This window comes from Heteronotia binoei, chromosome 17 (assembly GCF_032191835.1).
Source record: "Heteronotia binoei isolate CCM8104 ecotype False Entrance Well chromosome 17, APGP_CSIRO_Hbin_v1, whole genome shotgun sequence".
Classification (NCBI taxonomy): domain Eukaryota; kingdom Metazoa; phylum Chordata; class Lepidosauria; order Squamata; family Gekkonidae; genus Heteronotia; species Heteronotia binoei.
In genome coordinates this window covers 1,827,651-1,838,004 of record NC_083239.1, presented here as the reverse complement: position 1 = coordinate 1,838,004, position 10,354 = coordinate 1,827,651, and the positions used below count along the sequence as shown (strand labels likewise).

The following is a 10,354-nucleotide window of genomic DNA, read 5'->3' as shown; positions in this document are numbered from 1 at the left end:
AGATGCTGATGTTTGGACAACCGCATTAAATCCGATATGCAACTGGCTTTCATCCATGCCCATCTTGTCAGTTTATGTGCATCTGACCTCGGCCCCTGTGTGTTTTCATGCATAAAACAAAGGCCAGTCAGTAAGATAGCAAATAAGGCTCATGCTGGGGTAATGAGGAGATATACCAATGTAGAACATCACCAGTGCTCTGGTCTGGTCTGGTCTGCTTTATTCTTGAGTTTGGTAATCAAGGATCAATTGTCCAATGTATAGCTGCATATGATTGTTTTTGTTATTTCTGTATCTGTTTGTTTATAATCTGATATATGCCAATAAAGGCTTTTGTGTGTGGGTGTGGGTGTGTCCTGCATTGTTCTTTTCTTCAAAAGTTCATATACAGAACTCGGATTCAGCAGCAGCTCACAGGAGCACAGCTCCCGAACCTTTCCGAGAGTTCCACCTCCTCCTTCCCACCTTGTCCATTGAATAGTAAGTGCAGCTGCATAACAATTCTGGATGAGCTCCATCACCTATCTTTCTACGAAACGACCCCTGTTCATATATATCTGTTATCAGGACCATAACAGACTATATTGCAGTTGTAGCATCTTTGGCTGAGGTTTCGTTGGGCGTTTTCGCACTGACCTTCAAGTGGCGCGACCACCCTCTTCACACCGGAGGATCTGCGCGGATTTCGCACAAGAAGCGCCGGAGCACCCAAAAGAGCCGGCGACTTCCGTCGCAAAAGCCGCTCAAACGTTTTCCTGCTTTTTGGCGGTTTCCGTTTGAGCGGGTTTCGCGACGGAAGTCGCCGGCTCTTTTGGGTGCTCCGGCGCTTCTTGTGCGAAATCCGCGCAGATCCTCCGGTGTGAAGAGGGTGGTCGCGCCACTTGAAGGTCAGTGCGAAAACGCCCAATGTATTTCATGCCAGTTCTTCTTGTTTCCTCTCTGAGAACCCGATGCTGGGACTTCAAGTCATATTTAAGACCAGACAATATAAAGACCAGCTGGGAGGGATCCTTATGAATTTTAGCTTCCTCCAGCCAACTGTGCCATGCGGTCAAAAAAAGACAGACTGGTGATCTCAGACATCAGTGAGCCTTCTACCAAATGTCAGTAAGAGGAATGAGTGATTGATCTGACTCTCTCCTGCCCCACCATGTCCCAGACCAGCAGCTTCATCAGCAGCTTCATCCTCTCGCTGGGCTCAATCTCCACCAATCATGGGGTCAGAATTGATGGGCCCCAGGCAGTGGCCCTTGGGGAAGTGATGCAGTAGGCAGGACTTGCCCACCAACAAGTTGCCCAGCATGATCAGATGGAACTGTTCAAGTCAGAGGACCACATCCATGGCACTCTCAGCATGGTGACTGCTCATCTTGGCCTTGTTGAGGACCTCCTTGGGCAGTGCCTACATTGAGCTCCCACGGCCCCTATACCTGGCATGATGTGCGCTGTACTGCCATGCAGACTCTGAAGGAGGAAGGGATGCACCTCTGCTCCAGGATGGAGAGGAAGGGAGGGGTATCTTGAGCTAAGCTGCAGGCTGGACCATGGTACATCAAAGGGGAGGGACTTGGGTGGAGCTTATCTATCTCTCTACACTATTTTATTATATATATTCGTCAGAGTAGTTTATTGTTTCAGCTGTAGGCCATAACAACCCAACAAACACCCCGAAATATACAATTTGCTTCTAGCCATTAAAAAAAAAAATCATTAAAATACATAGCAAAATGCAAAATTATGAGCAGAATTTAAAACACATAAGATAAAACAGAATGGCAGAGTAAGACTATAACTTGGCCCAAATTCTTGGATGGATGGCTGCGATCAACTTCTTCCTTATTTTTATTGCTAAAAAGTTGAAAGTAGCCACCTTAAAAGTGACGTCTGGAATGGCATCAGCCAATAACCATTTTATGCATTCCTCTTCTGAGCTGAACTTCGTGAGAAATTGATTCAGCAATTTTATACATTCCTCTTCTGAGCTAAACTTTGTGAGAAATTGATTCAGCAATTTATTTCGAATGGGACAATAGAGTGGACAGAATGGAATACAGTGGGCAATATCTTCTATCTGGTTGGATTATACATATTATATTACTGTGCATGTTTTAGTATTTTTATAGCTAAGTACAAAACCATACATGTAATTAGATCATGGGGACAGCTTATATTTATTGGCTCTCATTCTTTTAAAAAATTCTTAGACAGCAAAATGGAAATGAATGTCTGGTATCCTGTATTTTTTTAAAAAAAAAGAAAAGAAAAATCCACACATGTACTTTACTTCTGATTTGTATTCTGATTCTGATAAGGTACATGTGACATACCAACACACAATGCACAAAATTCAATTAAGCGTGCTCTCCTGAGCAGAATTACACTCCTCAAAGCTAATTTACTTCATTAAGTGTATAATTTTGTTTTTAAGATTGTACCCTCAGACACAGCTCTTGGAAATGCATATTCAGAAGAAGGTCCTGCTTTATGAAGCCCACACATCCCTCTGTAAAACCACTTTTCAGGGCAGTTTTCTTGGGGCAGATTTTTTTCTGGAGAATTGCAGGAGTTTTTGCAACATCTCTCTGTATATATATATACCAGTAGAAAGGGAAGGCATACATAATCTAGCAGCATTCAAATTTTATAGTACCACTTTTTCAACACCATCCTATTTCCTTTGAGATACTATGCTTTTTTGTCATCTGGTACTTCCCCCTATAATTATAAGAAGGGTCTTCTGCTGGTATTTAGGAACAGCAACAGGTAAGACCCTTTGTACATTGTAATTTGATAGAGGCCACTGTTTCACCCTCATGTTATGACTGCACGATATGGCAGCGCAGTCAAGATTATGTGCCAAGTAGCTTTTGTTGGACTGCTATCTTAGTGCTAAAGAAGACCTTCCTTTTCCTTGAACAGGTTATCTTGGAGGAGGCTGGAAAAAGCACGACCATTGAAAAACTGCAAACAGAGCATATGAACAGACAACTGCACATCAAGGCCTTGGAAGAAAGGCTAAAGGTCAGTGCCTGCCAGTTTGCTGGTGATTGCGCTCCTGATCACTATTCAAGGAAATCTGTGGAGACTGGTGGACCTTTCCATTTAATTCCCCACTATTATTTCTTGCTCTTGAATGTTAAATTGTCCATTCGATAAAGACACTCATGTTTGTCATTAACATTGCCTGAATACAGGGCCCTTGGAGAAATCCTCGTGTTCTTTTCTTTGCATTCTCAGTTTGCAGAGAATACACTTTGTGTAAGTAGAAATGGAAGAAGCTGAGAGTTCATTTGGTGTTTATTGTTTTCACTTGGTGAATACAATAAACACCATCTTAAGAGGGATGAAGCAAATGGATACATCTGACTTCAAACACTACATGGATATAAATCGAGAAAAGGAAGTCTCCGGAGTGAGTAGTTTTTTTCTCCGGAGAGTGGAAGATGCCATGGCACAGGTTGCCTGTGGAGTGTGTGTTGTTTCCAGTACCATCTTCAAGCCTCAAATATTGTATGTCTCTAACTTGATGCTTCCCAACAGGGCAGCTCAGTGCTCTTTAACTGGTGAGTCAGGACTAGGCTTAGCAACCTTTTTTGGGACCCAACCTGTGTATCATTGTGAGCAGTGGTATAATTGTAAATAGCTTATAGTCATTATTTAACAAGGAAATTGGTCTATAATTACTCAGAAACATCACATCCTGTTCTTCTTTTGATATCAATGCAATATCAGCCTCCTTCCATGTCTCCATCATCCTCCCTTCTTGTAAAACAGAATTAATTGCCTTTTGTAAAAGTGTAAAAATTCATCTTCAAAACAACGGTAACAATTACCTGAAAAACCATCTGGTCCTGGAGTCTTGCCTGATTTAAATTTTTTATATGGCTTCTACCATTTGTGTTATTGTAATAGGTACATTCACAACCTGTTAGGGAGGGACGGTGGCTCAGTGGTAGAGCATCTGCTTGGGAAGCAGAAGGTCCCAGGTTCAATCCCTGGCATCTCCAAAAAAGGGTCCAGGCAAATAGGTGTGAAAAAACCTCAGCTTGAGACCCTGGAGAGCAGCTGCCAGTCTGAGAAGACAATACTGACTTTGATGGACCAAAGGTCTGATTCAGTATAAGGCAGCTTCATATGTTCATATGTTATTCTGTGATCTTGGGTAAATATTGGTTTGTTTGTTTTTTAATATAATCATCTTTTTTTCCCAATAAAGTATTATGACTTATAGAAATCTGAATAATACTGGGGAAAAAACTTTTTGTATGGCCACAGTATCTAACTATATTTTCAGTACCATTTTATTTTCTCTTTCTTTTATTTTCTCTTTCTTATATGCTAACCATTTCCCCAGTTTATATGCAGATTCAAAATTTATCTTGTTTCCATTTCTCTTACCATTAACATAGATAATTGTTGTTGCAATGTCTTAATTGGTTGAGAATTAAGAGTGGTCTGGGATGCAAGTTTATTTCCTGGTGATTTCCTTAACGCTTCTTTTCTTTTTATATCATCTAAAAATTTTTGCACCTTCTTTTATTTTTCTCTCTTAAATTGGGTGTTATATTGTATAAAATGACCTCTGATAAAAGCTTTACTTGCATCCCAGACTACTCTTATATCTGTACCCTTATTCGTACTAATTTCAAGGAATCCTTTCAATTTCTTTTTACAGTTTTTAACAACTGATTCATTCTGTAGCAAAACATCATTCATTCTCCATCTAAAACTTTATGTTCCCCTTTGCAGACCATAATCATGGGGTTATGATCTGAAATACTTTTAGTAGAATCTGTACATTAAGAGCCTTTATATGTCAAAGTCATATCTATCCTTGAAAAAGATCTATGTCAGAGAATATGTATATTCTCTGGAATAACCATTTTCTTGATTTCATAAATAAACCAATCCCAAATTGCCCATCAAATCAAAACATATTTTTGTTAGTTTACCTTGAGAATTTTTTACATCTTTCTCAGCACTCCTGTCCATTTGTGGGGAAATCACACCATTCCAGTCTCCTACCAAGAAGAAGAAGAATTGCAGATTTATATTCCGTCCCATCAGAGACTCAGAGTGGCTTACAATCTCCTTTACCTTCCTCCCCCACAACAGACACCCTGTGAGGTGGGTGGGGCTGAGAGGGCTCTCACAGCAGCTGCCTTTCAAGGACAACCTCTGCGATAGCTATGGTTAACCCAAGGCCATTCCAGCAGGTGCAAGTGGAGGAGGGGGGAATCAAACCTGGTTCTCCCAAATAAGAGTCCACGCACTTAACCACTACACCAAATTGGCTCTCTGTTAAGTCCACGCACTTAACCACTACCTCAAACTGGCTACCAAGCACCAACTTCATATGGTAGGTTTGTTAAAGTCTCCACCAGGTCTTTTTTTTTTTAATTATTTTCATTTGGGGCATATAATCCTACCACCATAGTCTTTACCACCTAGAAGTTTATTTCAATACCCACAAACCTACCGTAGTCATCACTCAGTACCGATTTTGGTTTCAGATGAGGTTTCATATACAACACAATTCTACTTTCATTCTTAATATTCACTGATAGAAATTCTTCATCTAGGGGATGGTCAGTCCCAATCATTTTTATCCCAAGGAGAAGGATTGATCACCCCCAGAATCTTTGTCCCCAATGTCTGGCTGATGACTGCATCCCAGCCAAGACCAAAGAAAAGGGTCAACCACCACCAGAATATGTGTCCCCAACATCTGCTTGGTGGCTGCCTGTCAGACGATGGAAATTCAAAGTAAGCAGACTTCCATTGGTTACAACGTTAAGGCTTTATTTTGATAGTCCAAAGGTTCTGAACAGAAATTCGTTGGAACTGATGCCCTCCCTTTGGTGCATAGACATTTTAACTAAGATTACATCAAAGGCTTTTCTAAACAAGACTACATTCCATCAGTAGGGCGATACATTTCACAAGTTAGGTCCTTCTTATCTCGCTGTGGTTCCCTTTCTCACAGGAATAGCTTCTAGCTGTCCCTGAGGCATTTTATCTTCAAAGGATTGTTGCAAGTGTTAGTACCAAGGACAGGAACTCACAGCAGGGTTAACAACAACTTCAATTCTACTTTGATTTGTAAGGTTTCTACATTGGGGTTAGTAACAGATGTTAGAAAATGGAGTAGGTCAGGTCAAGTAGCCCACAGCAGTTTGAGCCAGGCATACATTATAATATTAGCATCATATCATAACAGTAGAGTCTGACACTGCCTCCCAGTCAGGCTCTAAAAGAAGAGTCGACCACCCCTAGAATCCGTGTCTTCAACATCTGGCAGGTGACTACTTCCCAGCTGGGCCCAAGGAGAGGAGTTGACCACCCCCAGAATCCATGTCCCCAAAATCTGGCAGGTGACTGCCTCCCACCTGGGACCAAGGAAAGCATTGGCCACTCCCAGAATCCATTACTCCAATGCAGTGATGAGTAGGGGTTGCCTCCCAGCCCTGGCCCAAGGAGGAGTGAAGTGGGTCACTGCCCAAGTTCCCCTCACCAGGGGAGGAGGTGGGTGACCTACTCCCGGGCCCCAAGAAGTTGTTTTGACCACCCCCTGAAACTAGGGGAAGATGGGTATTGAGGGTTTGCACCCCTACAGACATCATTGTGGTGGCACACTTAGCATTCTGCCACACAAGAGTCCCTGGGGAGGGGGCAGAAGACTGCAAACAGAACCATGGGACCGAAGAAAGTGGAAGACAATGCTGCTTTCCGGTGCTGGGCTGGGAAAGCCCACAGAAGGGTGTAGTCAAGGCAAGAGCATTACCATGGGGTTGGTGTGAGGAAGGGGAGGATGCTTCCCCCACCCTCTGAACCACTACAGTGGTCAGAGAGTACACTCCTAAGTTTTGGCTGATGTTTGACCAGCCACCAGGCCAGGAGAGCAAGAGAACCATGAACTAGTCCATTAAACAGAAAAGTCCATGGAAATTAGTGGTCTATGAAAACCACAAACCATGAACCTATATGTACCTCAATATTTCTGGTCTCTGATCATCCCTAATAGAGACAGATAAACAAATGTCCTGGAAGCTCTGAGATATTTTTAGGACAAACACTTCCACTTTTAATTCTCCACCGTTTGTATCATATCACCATAGCAACCAAAGTGTGAGAGGCTTATTTTCCAATTACAAACAGTCCTCTAAAATAAATAGAAAAAACATTCCCATGACAGATTTCTTTTCACAGCTATGAACTTCACACCATACGTATATGCATCAAAAGTAAAATTAGGAGGGAAAGTTATGGAAAAAAATAATCGTTCCACCTGTTTAAAAGTACCCTCTTATTTAAGCTTTTTGAGAATCATTATTAATTCCATAAATCCTTTGGACATTTCTATAATCCCCCCAAAAGAGGTTACCTCATAGCAAATTGTTGCATCTTTGTCTTTGAGAAAATCTCTTTTTATCTGAAGATAATTATATTCATAAATCTTAAAAAGTGGGGACAGTCAGATTTTGTATCCTTGTCAGGAATTCAAACACAGCTGTGAGCTAAGCTGTAAATTCCTGGACCCCAGGTTGCTCAAGATTGGAAAGCTGACAGCAAAAACATCTGTTTCTGCAGAAAAACTCCTAAAGAGCCACCTTTAAGGTATGTGTGGTTCATCTCTTTGATCTCCCTTTAATCTTAGAGAGGTTTTGACAGCAGAAATCTTCTCCTTGCCAGTATTGAGCTGCATCGTGTCTTCTCTTCTCTGTGAAGATGTCAGCCTGTCTTTACATCTGCACCAGAGGCCATTGAAATGTTCTCCTTTATCTTCTCCCCCCACAACAGACACCCTGTGAGGTGGGTGGGGCTGAGAGGGCTCTCACAGCAGCTGCCTTTCAAGAACAACCTCTGTGGCAGCTATGGCTGACCCAAGGCCATTCCAGCAGGTGCAAGTGGAGGAGGGGGGAATCAAACCCGGTTCTCCCAAATAAGAGTCCACACACTTAACCACTACACCAAATTAGCTCTCTGTTAAGTCCACGCACTTAACCACTACCTCAAACTGGCAACGCTCTATTTATAGAGGTGAAATCAATAACGTTATGGTCACTGCTCCCAAGCGGTGCAATCACTTTTACATCTCTCACCAGGTCTTGGGCATTACTTAGCTGATAAAAGTTATCATGATTTTGAGCAATCAGTCTGAATTTGATGTAGAATTATGCAGGGCTTTTTTTTGTAGCAGGAATTCCTTTGCATATTAGGCCACACAACCTTGATGTAGCCAATCCTCCAAGAGCTTACAGGGCTCTTATTACAGGGCCTACTATAAGCTCTTGGAAGATTGGCTACATCAGGGATGTGTGGCTTAATATGCAAAGGAGATCCTGCTACAAAAAAAACCCTGGAATTATGCACAAATGATGAACAGGTTATTCCTGAATTGTATAAACTGTTATTAGAATTTGAAGAACAAGCTAAAGAATTTATTTATAAATGGGCTAAAAGCTTTGGATATGACATACATATTGAACAAAGGGAATGTATGTGGACAAAGGGTTTGGAATTTATTTAAACTCTAATCTTAAGGAGAACTTTGCCTTTAAATTGCAAGGCTCCTACTTACCAGAGGCAGAAGTGGCTCAGCTGCATTAGAGGAAGGTGATTGGAGCTGGGACAGAACTGCTGATGAGTTGTTGCTGATAGAGGAGGGCCTTTTTGCCTGGGGTTGATTGCTGGCCCCACCCTCTGCTGTTGCTCTGATTGATGAGTCAAATTGCAAGGCTCCTCCTTTCCAGAGGCAGAAGTGGCTCAGCGGCATGAAAGGAACATGCTTGGAGCTGAGACAGAACTGCTGATGAGGTGAGTGTTGGTTCTGCTTTTTTAAAACTGCTGGGGAGCATCACCTAGGGTTGCTGTGGAAGAGAAGTGTATGAGGGTGCTGCAGGAGAGATCTGTGTGAGTACTTGGAGCCTGCTGGAGAGGGGTTTCTGATTGCTTTTCTGTGTCTTTTTTGTAGTTTTTGCTAAAAGAGGAGGGCCTGTTTGCCTGGGGTTGATTGCTGGCCCTACCTTCTACTGTTGCTCTGGCTGTTGAGTGAGAGGTGGGTGGGAGCTTGAGCCTTTCTATTGCAAGGCTCATTCTTGCCAGAGGCATGAGTCTTTGGTGCAAGCTGAAGGGTGAGAGCCTGGGGGTCCATCCTGGGGGTTCTGTAGGAAGGTAGGTAGTTCCTCAGAAGTAGTCTCAACTGGCAGTTGGTAGTGGAATTTACAGGGAAGTCATGATAAAGAGAGCAAATTTTGAAATGGATTGCAGCAGCATGGCTGGTGAGGGAGCCAAGGCAGCAAAGTGTAATGTCTCTGGGATGTTTGTATTTCTACCTGAGAGTAGCAGCAATTACACTTGCAGCAAGTGCAAATTAGTAGCCCTGCTAGAGGAGAAGATACGGGGACTGGAGGCATGATTGTCCACACTACAGTGTCTAAAGGAAGGTGAGGATTTTCTTTAAAGAACCCATGAAACGCTCTTGAAAGGACAACAGGAGGAAGAGGAAGTCGTGTCTCAGCAACTGGAAGAGAACCCAACACAGGAAGAGGGTTCATGGAAAAATGTAACCCGATAAAGCAGGAAAATCAGGAGATGTTCTGAGCCTCTGCTGCTCAGCAATCGGTTCCAGGATCTTCCCACACATACTAACTGTGGAGGTGTTGGAGGTGGAGTGCTCTGTATGTCAGAGAGGGTATACAGTCCGGTAAGATTGAGGTCAGAGAATTAGATTCCCTTCTAGAAATGCTTTGGGTCGAAATAGTGGGCCCAAAAGGAAATTTAACTATGGGAGTTTGTTATCGCCCACCAAATCAAAAGATAGAGGATGATTATAATATGATGGAAGGATTAAAGGTAGTGGCTAAACGTAAAAACTATGTCATAAGAGGTGATTTTAACTACCTGCAGATTGATTGGGTCAATATGTGTTCTGATAGAGAGAAAGAGATCGAGTTTCTAGATGCTCTCAATGACTGTGCTCTGGAGCAGATGGTCACAGAACCTACCAGGGGTGGGGCGATCCTGGATTTGATCCTAAGTAATGCCCAAGACCTGGTGAGAGATGTAAAAGTGATCGCACCGCTTGGGAGCAGTGACCATAACGTTATTGATTTCACCATTTCTATAAATAGAGCGTTGCCCCAAAAGACCATCACAACCACTTTTGACTTTAAAAGGGGTAAATTCTCTGAGATGAGGAGGCATGTGAAGAGGAAACTGAAAGGAAAAGTAAATACGGTCAAAAGCCTTGGGGAAGCTTGGAGGCAGTTAAAACTACGATCCTAGAAGGTCAGATAAAATATATACCGCAAGTCAGGAAAGGGACAAATAGGTACAAGAAAAGACCTGAATG

General features: G+C 42.5%; 1 protein-coding gene across 1 annotated transcript in view; it reads left to right on the top strand.

Annotated features, from left to right (window-relative positions):
- The first annotated feature begins 1,150 nt into the window (after window positions 1-1,150).
- LMNTD1 (lamin tail domain containing 1) overlaps window positions 1,151-10,354 on the top strand; it is an 84,409-nt gene continuing 75,205 nt past the window's right edge. The window contains exons 1-2 of the mRNA XM_060258532.1: window positions 1,151-1,219; window positions 2,920-3,021. Of these exons, the coding sequence (XP_060114515.1) occupies window positions 1,151-1,219; window positions 2,920-3,021 (171 nt within the window). The remainder of the gene's footprint in view (window positions 1,220-2,919; window positions 3,022-10,354) is intronic.